The sequence below is a fragment of the Chlamydotis macqueenii genome, chromosome 1 (genome assembly GCF_036417535.1).
Source record: "Chlamydotis macqueenii isolate bChlMac1 chromosome 1, bChlMac1.mat, whole genome shotgun sequence".
NCBI classification, from domain to species: domain Eukaryota; kingdom Metazoa; phylum Chordata; class Aves; order Otidiformes; family Otididae; genus Chlamydotis; species Chlamydotis macqueenii.
The window spans coordinates 213,096,286-213,115,964 of NC_141556.1; the positions used below are offsets into that span (position 1 = coordinate 213,096,286).

Here is a 19,679-nt window from a genome sequence, read left to right on the forward strand (position 1 = left end):
AATACTTCAGCCAACCCCTCCACAATCAACCATTTAGTTTTAAAACACAAGAATCTGAGTCAGGACGCTTCTGAACTTGACCTAGGCGATGTGCACACCGCAGACGTACTGGGGACGGTCTGTTTTCCCCTCCCCATCCCCAGATTAGTGCTTTCTGCCTTGGTTCAGAAAATAAATGAACAATTCAATCTTAAATCTTAGCTAAGAAATTTTTTCACGTTTCTTCTAGGTTTGCTGAATCTTCCTTAAGAAAGAGTATAGGAAGTAAAACAGTGCGCTATGTTTTCAGCTGTAACAGCAAAGCAAAGTATTTTGCTGTATATCAAGGTATTAGAAATTTTACACTTAAATGATAAATTTTCGGACTTTAACTAAATTCCAAGACGCGCGTATATTCATAAAGATTTCAAGACACCTCTCTGGATCCAAGGACACATCCTTCTATGTTTGTGTGAGCCAGTTCGTCAAGAGCAAGAGATCACTGCAGATCACTGCTCAAATTGTAAGACAATGCAAATCAGTAGATATTTCAGTTCAAGATATCTCAGGTTTTGTTGGCTTTCCCATTCCAGACACAGAGAAGTTGCAGAGTTGAATTATCTCCCTTCTGCTTGGATGAGATTGCACGTAACACGGTGATCTGCACGTCTTACCAAAGAGATGTGGCAAAATGCAGGTCCCAAGGCCAAGCAGTTGTGGAACCGGGTAGGAAAGTCCTCGTCCTCCCCTTTCCTTAAAAAAATCGGAGCCTAAAGCACTGGCTGGGAGCAGACTTGCTGCTAAGAGGAGTCTAAGCCTGCCATAGTTTTGAGAAGTCCAAGGGGCAGCCCCAAGGCAGGAGCTTTGAGCTTTGTCCTACAAGGGCTTGGACACGCGCACTGGGCTGATCCATCAACATGAGCCGGCAATGTGCCCTTGCGGCCCAGGCGGCCAACGGCATCCTGGGCTGCATCCCCACAGCGTGGGCAGCAGGGCGAGGGAGGGGATTCTGCCCCTCTACTCTGCTCTGGTGAGACCCCCCTGCAGCGCTGCGTCCAGCTCTGGAGCCCCCAACAGCAGAAGGACGTGGAGCAGCTGGAGAGGGTCCAGAGGAGGCCACGCAGATGCTGAGAGGGCTGGAGCAGCTCTGCTGTGAGGCCAGGCTGGGAGAGCTGGGGCTGCTCAGCCTGGAGAAGAGGAGGCTCCGGGGAGAGCTGAGAGCGGCTCCCAGTGCCCAAAGGGGGCTGCAGGGAAGGTGGGGAGAGACTCTTCAGCAGGGCCTGCTGGGACAGGACGAGAGGTCATGGTCTCAAAATAGAGGGAGGCACATTCAGATTGGATATTAGGAAAAAAATTTTTTACAATGAGGGTTGTAGAACACTGTCCCAGGTTGCCCAGAGAGGCGGTGGATGCCCCATCCCTGGAAACGTTCAAGGCCAGGTTGGCCGGGGCTGTGAGCAACCTGATCTGGTTGGAGATGTCCCTGCTCCTTGCAGGGGGGTTGGACGAGATGACCTTTGAAGGTCCCTTCCAACTCTAACCATTCTATGATTCTAGGATCACCTTGTGGCTCTAAACGCAGGAAGCTCAAAAGAAATGGGCAAAGAGACAAGATGAGTTATGTGCTCAGGCTAGTATTTCAGGTTGGGAAAAAACCCCACGTTGTTGAAGTTTGCTTTGATTTGTTTGTACTGTATTGTCAATTCAAGATCCAAAGGGCAACAACATTTGATTTTTGCAGCTCTAGAATGAGCTGTATAGAATATGTTCCTCAGGATGGACCTATTGGGCAATCCAGTTGTCTAACACCATTTAAAACAACAAGTATGTATGCAATTCGAAAAGGAGGTGGGGTGTAGGAAAATATCAGATCTGCAACACCCTGTACAGCAAGCGAGGGCTTTCTATCTCCTCCTCTAGGCACAGTGGCAAGGAGGGTTTCTAGGAAATCCTGCCATTTCTCTGGATTTTATTCAACCATCTACAGCCCTGGGATAGGCATTTAAGAGACTAAAATAATCTAATCCAGGAAGAATTTCAAGACATACCATGTGGATCTAAGTACAGAGGAGCGTTTCTCAAGACAATCAAAGATATCTACTCTTTACACAATATTTTAGTGATAAAAGCTCTTGCCTGAAATGTAAGCAGCTAGAAGAGGGTCCAGACACGTTACAGAGACAGTAGCCTGAACACCAGCCTGTAGTCATGGCTGGAGTGGCTCCTCCTGTTGAATACATCACCTTGCAGCACACGTTGCAAGATCTCACAAGAATAAGAGCCATCTCAGACAAGGAGGATGTGGAGGGAAAGAAGAGCAGAAAGCCATCCTAGGTTTAATCCTGGCTCCTGAAGTCGCAGAGGCGCATGGTCATGCAAAAGACAAGTAATTCTTGAAGAGATCAAACCCAAGGCAAAGCCTCTTCACCATCTGAATGAGCAATTCCTGCTACTCTTACTTGTTGTGGTCTAAACTTGCTCAAATACATTTTTCTTATACTCTTTAAAGTGAAAAGACTTAAGCATGGCATAAGACTAACTGGCAAATCCCAAATGACATTCAGCAAGTGCTGATCAGTTCAATTTAAGCCCAACAGTAACTTTTCTATGAAGCAGAAGAACGAAGCAGCAGCAGAAGAAATGTAAGCGTAAGAGTAAACCAACATGAAAACTGTGGTGTCTAATTAGCTCCAGAGAAGCAGCTTCACAAACTGTTCTGGTGGGCATGTAAATTTAAGTTCCTCCTAAAAAGAAACATGCCTAAATTCCTTTGTAAATCTAGGCCTTACAGGCAAACGGGTGAGAAATTAATTAGTTTGCAGGACTAGGAGAGTTTTTAAAGAGCTTGTTATGACAGGGCTATTCAAGCTAACATGTTATGTATGCCTGAACAACACCTCTTCAGTCCCGCAGCCAAAAAAAAAAAAAAAAAAAAAAAATCTTCCCTCCCTTCGTAAGCTGAACTGGCAGAACAATCTATCCTAAGTGATCTAACAGCCTAAACGGAGCAGCGATACAAAGCTGACCTCCCTCGCTTACAAAATAACTTCCCAGTTAATAGAGTACGCAAGGGCTGCCCCACAGGGCAGTACAGCAGGAACGACCTTCGTTTATCCCACAAGCGCTCAAACTAATGAATTAGAACAAAAAGCACTTGCAGCCAGGTTCCTTAAGCTACATGCAATGAAATGGACCTTGCTTAAGACTGCAAAACCAGGTTTTAAGCTGCTGGAGACACACGCGGGCAGATTTCTGAAACCGCTGGTTGCTGCCAATAAATATGAATAGGATGGGTTTAGCTTGAGTCGGGAATAAATACGGGGATAACAGCCCAAATCTGAGAAAGCAGGAATGAAGTCAATAGCATGGCTTAACTGCTTATCAAATATTATCCAAGGCATTTCGATAAAAGTAAATACGGATGAAGGACTTTGGAGATCAGCCATCTCAGAGTTCATCACCTAGGCTCCTTCCACAGTCACTGGAGAAAGAAAACGAGCACTGGAGAGAAGGGTGGGTAATACCCTACTGAGGGCATTTGTGATCAGTGGGACAATCGCCCCGTCAAGATGCCTTTTCTTGACTACCAGGGCAACCTAGGCAACTATGTTTAGGCTGAGTGATGAGTGTCTTGAAGGCAAACATGAGAAGATGAATAGCTCTCTGTACGCTTTCAAGTAGAACAATGGTCATAGTCTTACAGGCAAGTAAAAAAAACCCAACAAAATGGCTGTAGGTAGAGTGGGTTAAGCACTTAAGTCAATGATCTTTTCCTTCCACCACCACCCTCCAGGTGAGAATGAGGAGACAAATTGTGGTTTTGGTTAAAAAATAAGGTTTACAGATAGGTACAGAGCTCAGAAATACAAATTTGCTATTAGTCTTCATTAAAAAAGCAACTGATGGAGGGTCTCTATTCCATTTGCATCTTCCTTGAGGAAAATGAATTCTGTACTGTTGCCAGAACTCATAGCATTGCATCATGGCAAAGTCCAGAGAAAGATGCTTTACCAGCTTCACAGCTCACAGAATTAACAAAATATATTAAAAAAAAAAAAAATCACATTACAAAAATAACATCCAGTTGCCCAGAAACTTTAGAGACCGTAAGGTATCGTCACTAACGAAAACAGCTTGGCTTGCAGAACACAGCCCTTCACGTTAAGGTACAACCTTGATCCCAATTACCAGGGTTGAGCTGGTCCAGCTTCCAGCCATGATTACTTGGTCAGTCTTCCGAGACAGCAAACAGATGTGGACATCTGTCCAAAAATAAAGGTGACCTGCGACTTAGTGGAGTACAAGAAATGATTTGATGAACTGTCATCAGGCCTTAATGACTTTTAGTCATCAAGTTGGATCAGATTAGAACTGGTTACGTACTGGAGTATGCTGAATTGCTATCAGGAAGCAGGATTTGTAAATTAAAAAAAAAAAAAAAAAGAGGAGAAAACTCAGATTTATTGGACATTATAGATAAGAGAATTACATCATCAGCAACCTCAACGTTTCAGTTGCATCCACATCTCAAAAGCTGATTCCTAATAGTCTAACTTCAGCTGTAAGTTCTACTGGCAGCAAAGCTACGACGTAGCTGTTTTCTCCCCAAAACATCAGTTTTCACTAGTCAATAATTAGTCCATTAACAGACCTAAGGCTCAAGACACAGGCTGAGTGCTGTAAACAGCAGAGATAAAGTGACTGAAGTAGGACACAAACATTTCTAAAGTTATTTTCTTGGTGAACACATTCCGGTTGTAATCTGTTTGCAGTTTTGACAAAAAGAAGTTTCTGCAGTCAGATTCACTTGCGATTATTTAATCTGTCTGCACGGGGCTCAGAGAAACCGTGAAGCAGTACGAGAGACAGAACACAATTCACAGCCTCAAACAGGTATCTTTTCCTCCCCACAAAATGTTTCCTCTGAGGAACATTACTGATCACAGCTGGGCAAAATACTAAATCTTGATTGTCTGGCCAACAGCCAAAATCCACAGCTCTTCGGTATGAGAATACTTTAAAAAAAAAAAAAAAAAAACTTAAACACCATTTGATCTTTTTTTTTTTTGCTGCAAACTATGACCTCATGGCAGTAAGAACGCTAAACGAAGGTGTTTAAGTTGGTTTATAGCCATCTGAAATGTCTGAAGCTCCAAGCGCCGCTCCGAGCCAATATCACGTCAACTGTGCTAAAAAGCAATAATAGTTTCTCACCTTCTCGGAGATTACCGCTCAAATAACGCACGATAGCGACAGGGCTGCAAAGGGAGGCTGCCAAGACGGAGTTAAGGTGAAATTGCGTCTTTTGGCAGCTATGAAATTCCGACACGCGCTTTTAAAAAAAAAAAAAAAAACCCAAAATCTTCACAAATTAAGCTACCAGTGTTTTCTGAACTCAAACATTAATTTTTAGCCTCCTCTTGAATCTAGATGTACCTCTGAAACATAAATTTAAGCCTGGGCACACAACTTTTTTTGAGCAAAGCTTTTAAATGCATGCTCAAAAGGACATCTCCCTGACTACAGACAAGACTTTCTAAAGGAATATCTTGTATTTGCCAGCATTAGATAAGCCTATTGTCTAATCTATTCACTAGGAAAAAAAAAAAATCTTCTCCCTGGACTGGTCAAGTTTGCAGTGTGCTCTTTACTTGCCGTTAATAATCTCAAATGTTACACAGAGTAAATTAAGCTGAAGAATAAGAGAGAAAATGAAAGGGTCTCTTGATTTCATGCAACCATGATCTAAAGAGCCTGACTCAGGATAAATCTGAACATGCAAAAAACGTACAGGCTACACGTAAGTAGAGATTTGGTCTGAAAAGCTGGAACAAACCGCCTCCTCGAAAGAAAAAGAATTTAAGAGAAAAATTGCATAGGGTCTTTCGCATCAGCAAAATATAATCTTAAAAGTGAGCTGCTCTTCTGGAAGTCAATGAGACTTCAGGACTAAAACACTGAAAACGGAGAGAATTATTCTCAAAAGGAAACAGAAGAGATTTGGGGGCCACAATTGGGACAGTCTAAATCAACAATAACTTTAGCTCATCATCTTTCACCTGAAGAGCCAACATCCAGATTTGATAGCAGAAAAATAAGTTGCTGCAGTTCTGCAGCCCCCATAACGAGCGTGCGCGGGGAAACAACTGATCTGTCTTGATTTCATCTACACACAGTACAAATAATATTTTGCAGTAGGGGGAAGGAGGAAAGAAAAGTAAACACAGCAGAATATAGGTGCCAGGAGAGATATGAAGAGCGAAGCAGAGCTTGTAGACCTGCAAGCTTGCTGCAATAAATCACGCATGTTGCGATGTGAAAACACGTATTAATCATTTCGGCGTCATGCCTGAGAAACCAAAACAACACAAATCTCACCAGGCAGGGGGATCCAGCAGCAATGCAATTAAACCTCCATGCAAAGGCGCTGGACTCCGCGGAACGTCAACGGGGCCAAGGGCTGCCCCAGAGCTCCAGGCAGAACTCCAGAGCTCACAAAAGCCTGAAGCAGGGACTTTAAAGACAAATTTGCTCTGGGGGAAGTATGAAGTAGATGGGCTCTTCTACAAAAGCTGTGGGGTTTTTTTTGTTTGTTTGTTTTTAATCTGAAAGTGTAAAGAAATTATTTTGTAATCAAATCTAAAGTGATGCTTATCAGATAAAGAGGATAAGCCTGAAAGAACTACACATTTCAGTTACCCTGAATATCCAGGGGAGTCAAACCCATTCCAGACCGGAGAGAAATAGATGTCTCCAGCCAGAAGCAAAACCAAGGAGTACGCACGGGCTAGGACTTAAAAACAGCCCTATTCAAAAAGAAACCAAGTACAGCACAAGTGTTTGTGTTTACCACCGTGATTATGATTTGGAAGAACTTAAATTCAGCAAAACCTAGCTGCAGAAAGGAAACTGAAGGCCAACAACTGAATAAAGCCAAATAAACCAGACAGTGCAAGTGAATCTGTAGATAAGAAGGACCCATCACTGCCTCATGTAGAATCACAGAAGGGTTTGGGTTGGAGGGGAAAGCCCATCCAGTCCAACCCCCCTGCAAGGAGCAGGGACATCTCCAACCACATCAGGTTGCTCAGAGCCCCGGCCAACCTGGCCTGGAATGTTTCCAGGGATGGGGCATCCACCACCTCTCTGGGCAAATATGTTCCTGCTCTCACCCTGCAAACGAAGAATAACCTGGAAATACTCTACTGACTACAGTTTGTGGCAGAGGGTATCAGATGACTCCCCTACATCATCTGGAAAACAAAAAATTCCTCCAAATCTTCATTTCAACAGCTGGTGGCTTTTATGCTTGCTTAAATGTATGGAATCAGATATCATCCATAAGACAGCGGGCATCTGTACTCCGCTATGCGTGTGCTCAACTGCAACGCCCGATTATGAAAGTCTAGCCGGTCTTCCCCTTGAGCTAGACTTATTATTATTATTAGGAAGTACGAAGAAACATTGTTTAGAATCATTAGCCTTAAAGAAAAAAACGAACAACTATTCATACAAGTGGTGGAGGTGAGAAGGAAATGAGGCATGGAAATTCATAGGGGGGGAAACGAGGGAATGCGATACTCCCGGAGAACTATGCTTAATATTCCTACATGTTTTGAAATATTATCCAGACAAAAAAAGAAAAAAAAAAAAAAAGAAAAATGTGTTTTGACTATGTATCATCTCTAGGAAAAAAAACCCTGGTTGTATTACAGCAAAACCTCTAAGGTGCACCTGAAGGTTCCATTATCAGATCTTCAAAGCTAGCACGCAGCAGAATGGAAGAACAGGTACCTACGCTTTGGAAACGATTCCCGTGTAACATGTCCCAGAGCCATCCCACCTCTGCTTATTCAAGGCTGAAGGAGACATCCACAACCTGCACCCCTCCCGCTCTGCTGAGTACACCCAAGCGCTACAAAAGTCGCAGTTGAGGTACTTTGGCCCTTCAGTTTCAGATTTGCTTAGGGGACCACACATCATCGTAGGGTTTTTACATCACACTAAAACCCGGTTAATATTTTCCCAATGAAGAAAGCTTTTCTTTACGCACCTTGCTACGGGATAAGAAAAGCAGGGAGAACCTTTTCAGCTGCGCCTGAAATTACTGACAGTACAAAACTGCAGAAGGGACTGAGCTTCCTTTTCTCAGGGCCTGTTTACTTCCACTGTTTTGTCGGCTGAGCTGAATTTCCATCAGGCAACACTTCTGCAGTATTGCTCAAAGATTATATTTTTTTTCTAGCCCTGTATTTGTTTTCCTTTGCCAAGACTCTCCTCCCAAAATAAGTGATTTGGACGCCAGCTTAGAGTTCCCACGGATCAGCGTTTCTGAGCAAGGAATGAAAGATAACAAAGGCAAAGAGTGACACTGAAATAAGGGCTGGAAGAGCTGTGGCATGATGGCATCCCAGAGGATTTTCGTCATTGTTACCCACTGAAGGAGAATTTTTGTCCCAAAAGTCTGATATCTTGAGCTGTGCTGCTCTGAGACACTAACCCTTTTTGAAACCTGCTCTTATAATTTTCAAACGGAGCAACAACAAAAAGCTTGGTTTTGCTTGTGCATAAAAGGATGTGTGATCACGTACTGTCTTTAGAACTGATGCGTTATTCTTTCCATGTTCTACATATTGCAGGAAAATAAAAATAAAAATAGTAAGAGATTTTTAGAGCTTAGCAACATTTTAGGACCCTACTAAAATACAGCAGTACGAATGCTATTGGAACAGTAAAATCCTTTAAATGTTGCAGAAATAGGTACATAAGAGAAGGCTGTACAAGCCCAAAAATATTAAGGTTTGGCTATTAATGCTTTGTAGTTATATTAGAATATCTAGTTTCTGTTAGGAAGACTGGAAGCAGTCTTTCACCTCAATTTAGCATTATACGTGCCAGAAGAAATAATATCTCAGATTAACTGAAGCAGCGAGGGAGTCCATATCCATCACCAGGGCATCACCAGAGCATCTGGCAGCAAAATCTGGTGGGGTTACCTCACACTGGATGATATTTTCTATACCTTGGAGTATCCAGGGCATCTGCATGGGGCCAGGTACAACACAGGGACCACACAAGACCTGTGCAACCTTGGAGCAGCAAATAATTAATCTAGAGATCCTACAACAGCACAGGGCTACGTTTGGGTGGGATTCAGGCACCTGAAGAATGAAGATGAGAATGCAGGACAAAAATTTTTACAGTAAGTGGCTGCATGAGTGCACACAATTCAAAGAACATAAATTTAAAAAATGAGAATACAAAGCATGTAACTCCTGCAGAAACACACTCGCTAGTGAATCACCTTCCACATTTCCACATAAAGTTTATCTCAGTGGGTTTAAGGAGAATTGGTGAAGCCTCATGCTTAAACAACTGCTGCAAGATAAGCCTGCGCTAACTTTAGTCTTAAAACACAGAAACCAGTCTGCTTTGATTTTCTTGCCAGAGGAGAGCGAGTCTGGATCCTCCAGCGTGCATCAGAGCAGAAGCACCAAGAATTTTGCTGGAAGGTTACGATAATCTCCAACTGCTCATTAATGCAGCTTCCCATTCAGCAACAACACTCAAAACACAACGGCTATTTTCATTAGCATCAATTATACTCAACACAAACTGTGCTGATTATAATTCGCACATTTCCACGCAGCTCACCGGAATTACACATTTAAAGCCAACGGGAAGCCAGGCACTGACTAAGACCTGTTCTCCTAAGGTTGTTACACCTTTCTACCACCCTGGACAAGCATAATGCGGAAGGTGCATCTGCTGCCAACCCTTAGATAGAATCTCAAGAAAATTATTAACTCACCTCCCTTTAGCGAAGCACGTTACTTTTCAAACACTCTTCCCCTGCTCTCCCACTCCAGCAAGAAGCATTGTGGGCCCATCACATGGATGGCATAACAAAAGCAGAAGAAAATAGTAGAATATTGTGGACATTTTACACAGCCTTGTTTTGAGGAAGTCACAATCTTCACTAAGCACCCTTAACTCTTCTGAAGAAGAGCTGCTTGTTTGTTAGAAATTTTTACAGCTATTTTTTTTTTGTACTATCCACCTCTTTTTAATTAAGGAAAAATACTTACCATCTAACCATTAGCCCAAGCTCCATGAAGTTTTTCAGGTTAGGAAGAGTTTGCCTTAGATCTGGAGTACTCAGCCCGTGTTGATATCTAAGCTACAAGAACAGAAAAAAAACCTAAAATTAGCACAGCTTTCCAAATCCCAGATCTCAAGGAATATAACATTATGGTCATTTAATTTACTAGGTTTTCAAAGAAAATGTAGGATAATCAAGCCATTCCAAGAGATCTAGTCCCCCTAAGGAAATGTTCCATTTAGCACTCATAACCTCATATTAGCAAAACCAACCCAAGAACAGGGACAAAATAATCAATCAGCCTGACCATTAAACCTCATCACAACTTTTTCCATTTCCTACTTGCGACGGGAGAGCAGCCTCACGGCTCAATAAAAACACGGTCATTAAGTGAACGGACCAAACTTCAACACAAGTGTCATCTGTCATCCTGAGTGTATCAACGTTAAGCCAAAATCAGGATTGGAATCATTACAGTAACGCAAACTAATAACAATACACACTGCCACACAACTGAGCTAAATCTGTGTTCCTTACACAGTTTACAGCAACATTTGAACTGCTGCTATTATTCTCGTAATTAAATCCAGCATTCAAATACAATGTCATGTAGCTAAAGGCTTCAAACATTGACTGACTTTAGCCCAGGTATCAACTCCTACGTGGGTGTAAACATCACTGAAAAGATTCAATTCCATGCAAACCACAACTTGCACAACAGCCACACATGAGGTACAGATAATATAACCATCGCTGCTGGTAATTATAGAATCACAGAAGGGTTTGGGTGGGAAGGGACCTTCAAAAGTCATCCAGTCCAATCTCCCCTGCAAGGAGCAGGGACATCTCCAACCACATCAGGTTGCTCACAGCCCCGGCCAACCTGGCCTGGAATGTTTCCAGGGATGGGGCATCCACCTCCTCTCTGGGCGACCTGGGACAGTGCTCCACCACCCTCAGTGGAAAAAATTTCTTCCTAATGTCCAGCCTGAATCTGTTTTCTTCTATTTTAAAACCATCACCCCTCAATCCTGTCCCAGCAGGCCCTGCTGAAGAGTCTCTCCCCACCTTTCCTGCAGCCCCCTTTGGGCACTGGGAGCCGCTCTCAGCTCTCCCCGGAGCCTCCTCTTCTCCAGGCTGAACAGCCCCAGCTCTCTCAGCCTGGCCTCACAGCAGAGCTGCTCCAGCCCTCTCAGCATCTGCGTGGCCTCCTCTGGACCCTCTCCAGCAGCTCCACGTCCTTCTGCTGTTGGGGGCTCCAGAGCTGGACGCAGCGCTGCAGGGGGGTCTCCCCAGAGCGGAGCAGAGGGGCAGAATCCCCTCCCTCGCCCTGCTGCCCACGCTGTGGGGGTGCAGCCCAGGGTGCCGTTGGTTTCTGGGCTGTGAGCGCACGTTGCCGGCTCGTGTTGAGCTTCTCGTCCACCATCACCCCCAAGTCTTTCTCCATCTCCATCCATTCTCCGCCCAGCCTGGATTTGTGCTTGGGATTGCCATGACTCACATGCAGGACCTTGCACTTGGCCTCTGCACTTCACAAGTAGTATAAACTACTTATTTAAGAAGTCCCCAAACTAAAAATACCTCCGAAGAAAACAGCGCGTGGAAGAGAAAGTCTTTCTTTTAAGTTTCAATCTCAAAACTTGAGGGAAACTGCAAGGAAGTTTATCCCTTGTGTGGTTAAAATATGGAAAAAAAAAGAAAAATCCCTAAATTCCAATATCTTTAGGACTACTGGAACGAAGCAGTATCAACCTGATATGCAGTTCTCAGCAGATGTTAGCAGCCTCTGATCTACACGTACGGCAGCTACACAAATTTGATACCGATCGAGTTCCTTGCTGAAACATGGAACAATCTCAAAGTTAAATTCTTTTTTTTAGGATTACACACCTGTTTCCACAATACAGGAAAATAAGGCGTAGGCAAGCATCCTCTAAGTTAACAAGATTTCTTTGTTACTTCCAAACAATGGGCCAATCAGTTTTTCACACAAAAACTCTTGAAATTGGGACTGATTTCTGTGCTCGTCTGAGTTTTAGAAAGAAAAATTGCTTTGTAAGAAAATAATCCTCAGCATTGTGCTGTACAACAGGAGGCCATTTATTACCCGGTTTATTATTTCCATATGGACACAGCCGAGTCATACGGTGGGCTTGGAGTCATTTTTTTTTCTGCTACAATGACAGAACCTGGATTAAGACAACCATACAATATAAATTACTCCATGATCACCACATTCTCCTGATGGGATTACAGTGGATTTGGTTAACCAAAGAACTAGCCTGGGGCAAAAGAAATGAAGAAAAAAAAGAAAAAAAAAAACAAATCAAAACCATTACATTTGTTCCTCATACTACAATCAAATGTTCACAGAAGACCCCTTTTTACAGTCATCCTTAAATTCTAAGGTTTCAGAGCATGAAAAGAATTGGATTAAGGGATCTCTCCATTTCCAACAGCCAAGATCAGAGGAACGCACGTGAGACTCTCGTATCAAAACATGAGCAAAACCACTGTTTCTGCTAAAACAGGTTTTCATATTGCAAACAGCAGAGATGCATAGCAAGTGAAGTTAGGATGTAAGTTTTGTGAAACCTCTAGAAATAATATGATTTCACTTTAAAAACTACATTCTATTTTGGCTTTGTAATAGGTTAAAAACAAAGAAATATTGCCTTATGTGTCTGTATCAATACAAGCTGATTAGAAACAAATCTCAAGTAATCCCAGAAGCTGTTAAAACACTCATCTGCCTTCTGGTGACAGAAAAAAAAAGCAATAAGAGAAGAGAAGGCTCCAGGGAGACCTGAGAGCGGCCTTCCAGTACCTAAAGGGAGCTACAGGAAAGACAGGGAGGGACTTTTGACAAGGGCATGTCAGGATAAGACAAGTGAAAAAAGGGTGGATTTAGATGAGACATAAGGAAGGAATTTTTCACCGTGAGGGTGGTGGGGCACTGTCCCAGGTTGCCCAGAGAAGTGGTGGATGCCCCATCCCTGGAGATGTTCAAGGCCAGGTTGGACGGGGCTCTGAGCAACCTGGTCTGTTGGAAGGTGTCCCTGCCCAGGGTCAAGACGTTGGACTAGATGATCTTTATGGTCCCTTCCAACTCAAACCATTCTATGATTCTGTCAATAACACCATCACCTATAACCTGTTGCAGCAGGATTCACACAACCACACTTCAACATCAAAATCAATTTTAAAAAGAGAAAAATGTACCAAAAGCGACAGTTGCTTTGCCCAAGAGAGTTAAAAAGAACTTAAGGACAGAGCTTAACATTATGGAAGATGTAAAGAGAAAAGAGACAAGAAGGAGAATAGTGAAACAAGATGTCTGGGTAGGCAAACAACAGCAGAAAGAGGAGACTGGCGGCTGTCATGATTCCCCTGAGTTCACATTTTAATTGTTGCTATCAGACATCACCCTTCTCCACCTGCCCCACACTCAGTTTCCAAAGGAATCTAGTATCATTTGCAAAAGCAGTATTTTATTTAAAAATTAGATTGTTCCTTCAGGACATTACAGACCCAGCCATCCAAAGAAAACGTGTCTGGTTTAATTTGAGTGAACAAGTGTCCAAGATTTGTGTTCACATTTATGACCGTGTATTCTCCACGGGACTCTGAGTAAATCATTAATGATGTTCAAGCAATAAAATATTAATTGCCATTTCCTTACTAATATTTAGCTCCTATATACAGCTTTGTTTTCCCAAGAGCTGTGTGAAATGTTACTTGATTGAACAAAAACACGTAGTAAACATGAACTGGGAAACCAGCTGAAGGCTTCAGACAGGACTCCGAGTCTGCTCCAACACCAGTTACCAGCAGCACTTACTCCGCAGAAACAAGACGTAGCAGATGGGATGCACCACATTTCATGAACAGTTCAAGACAGAAGAACTTAAGGGTACTGATATTTAAGGGGGAAAAAAATATCTCACTTCAATTTCTTCCAATTACACAGATTTATTCCTTTTACTCATCTTAGGAAGTTTCAACATCTTACCCTGCTTTGTTAACTGAAGCCAGCTATTTAATCACAGATGTAAAAAAGTGGCTAGTAAACTGAACTACAAAAATAAAAAAAAAAATCACCACATTTACACTTCTACATGATTTTAGAAGACAAATCTAGGCTCATCCTCGTTGATTCCTTTCTCAGAAAACTTGTATCACGCAGCTCTGACACGACAAATGCAGTGTGACACACTTAGGAATTTCAGCATGATGAAAAGAGTTTGAAAAGAGGATCAGCAGTATTTGTAACTGTCAGTAGGTAACTGGCTGGAGACTGCTTTTGTAAAATCTGAGGTTGGGTTTGCTCTAAAGACAATTTCAGGAAGTACCTGTACAGTGAATGGTGGATGCCCCACCCCTGGAAAGGTTCAAGGCCAGGTTGGCCGGGGCTGTGAGCAACCTGATGTGGTTGGAGATGTCCCTGCTCCTTGCAGGGGGGTTGGACTGGGTGGGCTTTGAAGGTCCCTTCCCAACCCAAACCATTCTGTGATTCTATGATTCTAATCTGAAGAAGGAGATCAAATCAACTCTACATCTTCAGAAGAACAGCCTGTCATACTACTGGAATTTTATATTATACTTGCTATTTATTCCAACATCACAGAAAACAGTAAAAATTGAAATTGTTTAAAACAATCTCTCTCATACTGAAAGGTAGATTTATTCTTAGAATTTGCACTAGCTTTTTAATAGAAGGTTTAAACACATAATTTGCATCAAAGACGAAGAAAATCCTTCCAGCTAACACATCCACAGCGCTAGCTGTAGGTGAAGAACGACAAACAAATTAAACCTTACTCGTAACAAGCTGGGCATAATTGGTTTCAACTCTTTAGGAAAAGAAAAATATTCAGTTGCTCCAGTTTCTACCTGCATTTCTTTCTGTGCAATGGTTTGAACTTCCACTGGAAGGAAGCTGTCCATCCTCAGCAGTGAATCAGCTCCACCCTGAGCATCTCTAAACCACCACTGCCATCCACGCACCTTCCAACCAATTTATTTTGACAACTAGACTGTTAGACTTCATTAAAATCAACATAAAAGCTTACCACCTTCCTAAAAGTAAGAATTCCACGATAAAACATTCACTCACTAAATCATGACAAGTGTAGCTACCTCATTTCTTCACTAATTAAAATACAAACCTGCAAAGGTTCAGTTACTCTCTTATCAAGTCCATAACGTAAGAAGTACTAGAACTATTAAAGTTTTTTTTCAAATAAGTTAGCTAAATAGTTTATTTTTAAGCCATCTTTCTGTTTCTGGGTAATATCAGATTGCACCCAAGATCCAAATTAGGGCTTCTGCCACTCAGGGATTGTCTCTTAAGAAAAACAATGATATCCTGCGTTGATGTGCAAAGAAGAACAGCTCATTTCCCATACTAATTCCTGTAGCAGTATTTAACGCCTAATTAATATACATTTACTTCCAGTCAGAAACCACAGTACCTGCACTGGAATATCCTTTTTTGGGAGCTCAGAACAACTCCAACTCTGAACTCATCTGTTCATCATTTACCACATTGTTTCCCCAGCCATATTCATCGCGTTTTAAGGCACGTGAAAGCAGCCTTACAGCTCAGATTATGTTAATAAAGCTCAAAATACCAGCCACTTCAGTACGTTTTATGCATAATATTGGTGTCTACACCGAAACCTCCAGCATTTTTGCGCTTCCTTTAGCCTCTACTGCAGGCAACCGGTCCTTGATGTTGTAGCACCATCTGCATCTACACAAGAGGTGGCCCCAACCCACTGCTCCACCGTGCAAGCTCACGTACCGTTAAAGCAGTCAAGAGCAATTTTGAATTCTTTTCAGCTCAATAAAGAGTTTTCCTTGATAGCATCAAGCATTTAAGAGGACATCTGCTCCGCAAATGTGAAAACCCGCAAACAAAAAGAGAAGCAAAAGTGTTCTTTCAATCAAGCGCGTAGTATTGGTTAGAGGCCAAGCATTTCCATAAGGTTTTCAGAGGATGTCAAACGCCGGGACAGAAATCTAAAATGCAAGTTTTAATAAAACGACATAGTTAATTGTTTTACAAGATTCTGGATGACTTGTCAGAGTATGAAGGAGCGCCGGCTGGGATTCAGATGACTAAGCACCGCAATAATGAAAACACAAAGTGTTGTTACAATGCCTGTTGCTATATAAACAACCTTGGGGGATCAGTGAAATAATGCCTGCTGCTATATAAACAGTTGTGTGTGTTTATACCTTTTGGGGGAAATTATAAAATTTTAGATTATTTGCACTGTTAACATGTTGCTTGCCTTTGTTTTATTAAATCTAGCTAGCTGTTCTAGCTCTGAACAGCTACATGGGTTTATTAAAAAACCCTTAGTGAAACTCATCGTGGTCTCAATTAGCTCTTTAGAGAGCGTACCTCAAATCTAAACATTTAAAACTCATTCTTATTTTTCATATTTAAAAGACTGTCAGTATACATCTATGACAGTTTGGAAGTAAATCTAAAAATCTAATCAAGGCTTTTTTGGTTCCCCCTCCTTTTTTTTTTTTTTTTTTTTTGAAACTTCTTGAGGAAGCAGTAGGGAAAAAAAAAAAAAAAAAGCAACGTAGCAAGTCCTGCGATTATAACAAGTCTTTAAGTCTTCAATTTTGCTTTCAGAACAGGCAAATAGAAGACTGCCACAGCAGTGATAGCCTCATCCAAACCAGAGCAAGTGCTCGAATACAAAGCTACTTTCATGGAAATGCTGACTTGTATCTCGATATGCCAACGCCTGACTCCTTCTCCCAGGTGGATTTCAGTGCTGTTCAGAGGTCCACCCTGAAAAGCAGATGTTTCTTTTGCGATTCCTCTAAGAGTACTAAACTAACAAGAAAAACAAGTTACATCAACATCCTTCAAGACCCATGTCCTTCATTAATCCATTGGGCGCACGCTCTAAAGTTCCTCAAGCTGACCCGGCGTGCTTAAGAAAGCCTTAATTAAACTATCTTAAAAGGACTGCCATCACAACTTTGATTTAGCAATAACAAATAAAGCATACAAACAGCAACCAAAGCAGAAACAGGAGATAACAATTCCATCTCATGCTGTCCCTTCAAAGGCTGCTTATAATCACGCTGTTATTTTTAGGACATGCTTAGTCTAAACTAGCCTGATTTCCTCCCCATTTAACGGTAGAGGCTGCTATCAATAAGATGCTCTCCTCTTCTCTTACTTTGATATGTAATAGCAATAACGAACAGTCGAGATGCTGCAAAGTCACCGGTCCACGACAGTCAATGCTACAGTTTGGAAATGTCAATCTCTACGTTATGGCTAAGTGTCTGCATGCATCAGAATCACAGAAGGGTTTGTGTTGGAAGGGACCTTCAAAGCCCACCCAGTCCAACCCCCCTGCAAGGAGCAGGGACATCTCCAACCACATCAGGTTGCTCAGAGCCCTGGCCAACCTGGCCTGGAATGTTTCCAGGGATGGGGCATCCACCACCTCTCTGGGCAACCTGGGACCATGTCCCACCAGCCTCAGCGTAAAAAATTTTTTTCCCCAATATCCAATCTAAATCTGCCTCCTTCTATTTTAAAACCATCACCCCCCCCGTCCTGTCCCAGCAGGCCCTGCTGAAGAGTCTCTCCCCACCTTTCCTGCAGCCCCCTTTGGGCACTGGGAGCCGCTCTCAGGTCTCCCAGGATTAGGTTAGCATTGAGCTCTAACTGATTCAGTTCTCACAAACTGCATCAAATCCACATGGTAACTTTTTCTCACTCACTGGTTCTCGCTACTCCAAGAACAGCCTATCTCCTCTTCCTCTCCTCTCAGGCTGGAGAATTTTAATTCATTTCCATCTGAAAGGCAGGGGAAATTAATGCACGAAATCAAGAGTGATTCAGCAGTGAGCAGGGAAACTACATTCTCATCTGATAACAGATCAAATTCCCTTCTGCCTTCTTTGATATGCCTTAAAATTATATTAAGCTGCTGCTTCCCCTCACATCCACCAAAATACAAAGATTGATCGTTATTCAAACACAGCAGCAGCCTGGACGCTAACGCTCAGCAATATTCTGCCAAACATTTACGAAGTAGTTCTCTTCTAATTTTTAGAACTGAAATGTGATAATAAGCAGCATTTAATACTGGATTTTGGTTTCACAGCAATAGTGTTTATTGGAGACAGACCACAAGAAAATAAGGAAATAGGAGTACGTGTGTGAGTACATGCAGAACGCACTGTAGAACTAAACATTCAGATGAGCCAAAAGCCGCGTTTCCCCCAGGACTCCCTCGCTCGTATTGCTGAAGCCCTTCCTGAGAGTAAACACAAAATCCCTCCAGAGAGGTCTCAAACATCACCCTTCATGGCTCGACTCTGGTGTCCCAGTAAGGATATGGGAAACCATCGCCAAAGGCAGGCTGGGGGAAACAGCCACTTAAAAAAGTAAACTATTGCTGTAACATTTGGTGGTTAGTGGGCTCGTTATAAAAACGACATATACAAGCCCCCTTGCCCATAAAGGTGCCTCTCACATACCATGACCATTTACAGAAAGAACATTAAAAAAAAAAAGCAATTTAGAAGATAAAGCAGTTACTGGCCTCGGAAAAGCTTCCCCCCTTCCCCAGTGAAGCACTCCAATAACTAAAACCACGTTTGCTCGGCTGTAGTCTTGCTGCGTTATAGCTTGATGAGATGAAACTCTACAGCATGACCTTTCCAGGTTCAGGTCAGAACTTCTTAAAACACCTCGGTATCACAAAGTGATGTTTATTGGATTATAAGACACGGGCACACTTACTTCCTATGACCTCATTCATCCTGAGCTTTTGTATTAAAAATCATTACATCAGGCAGGGAACAAAAGGTCAGACGTGCAAAAGCCAGAAAGAGAAAAACAAGTTATATTTTGTGCCTACACTTGAAACATGATGTTTTCTTTACGCAATTAGCTCCCCAAGCGTAATTTTGCACCGCACAAAAACATCTGAAGTTTGCTTTTTACCTACAGACACCAAAAGGGCAACAGTCTCAGGAGGGCACAGGTGGGTACAGAGACATAAGGAAGAAAATTTCTTCCACTCAGGGTGGTGGAGCAGTGGCCCAGGTTGCCCAGAGAGGCGGTGGATGCCCCATCCCTGGAAACATTCCAGGCCAGGTTGGCCGGGGCTCTGAGCAACCTGATGTGGTTGGAGATGTCCCTGCTCCTTGCAGGGGGGTTGGACTGGGTGGGCTTTGAAGGTCCCTTCCAACCCAAACCATTCTATGACTGCTGAATGACAGTTCAGAGCAATATAATAAAGTTTCCAAGTAAGTATTTAGAAATTTGTATATTGTCCTACTCACTCCTACATTTATTCATTCTGTTTCTGTTTTGATAAATCCACTCCAAATCCAGGCAGTTTTCCCATGTGGAATCAGCCCAGTCCTACCTTGTACCTTAAGATACCGCAGGAAAGGAACCTGTGGAATTATTTCAGTGTGTACAAACAATGCACTCCATTAGGTATTGCAAACAAAGCCTTTCAATTATTTGTTCTTTTACGCTACGTTTGGAAAGCTCTTGGCTTTAAAAGGGGTAAAATTGAGCTTTTGGAAGCATTCA

At 42.5% G+C, this 19,679-nt stretch overlaps 1 protein-coding gene across 4 annotated transcripts in view; it reads right to left on the minus strand.

Moving 5' to 3' along the window:
- The window catches only part of UVRAG (UV radiation resistance associated), a 103,305-nt gene that overhangs the window by 5,430 nt on the left and 78,196 nt on the right, over nucleotides 1–19,679 (minus strand). For all 4 annotated transcript variants that reach the window (XM_086739750.1, XM_086739751.1, XM_086739753.1 and 1 more), the window contains one exon: nucleotides 10,068–10,159. In XM_086739750.1, coding sequence (XP_086595876.1) covers nucleotides 10,068–10,159 — 92 coding nt within the window. The remainder of the gene's footprint in view (nucleotides 1–10,067; nucleotides 10,160–19,679) is intronic.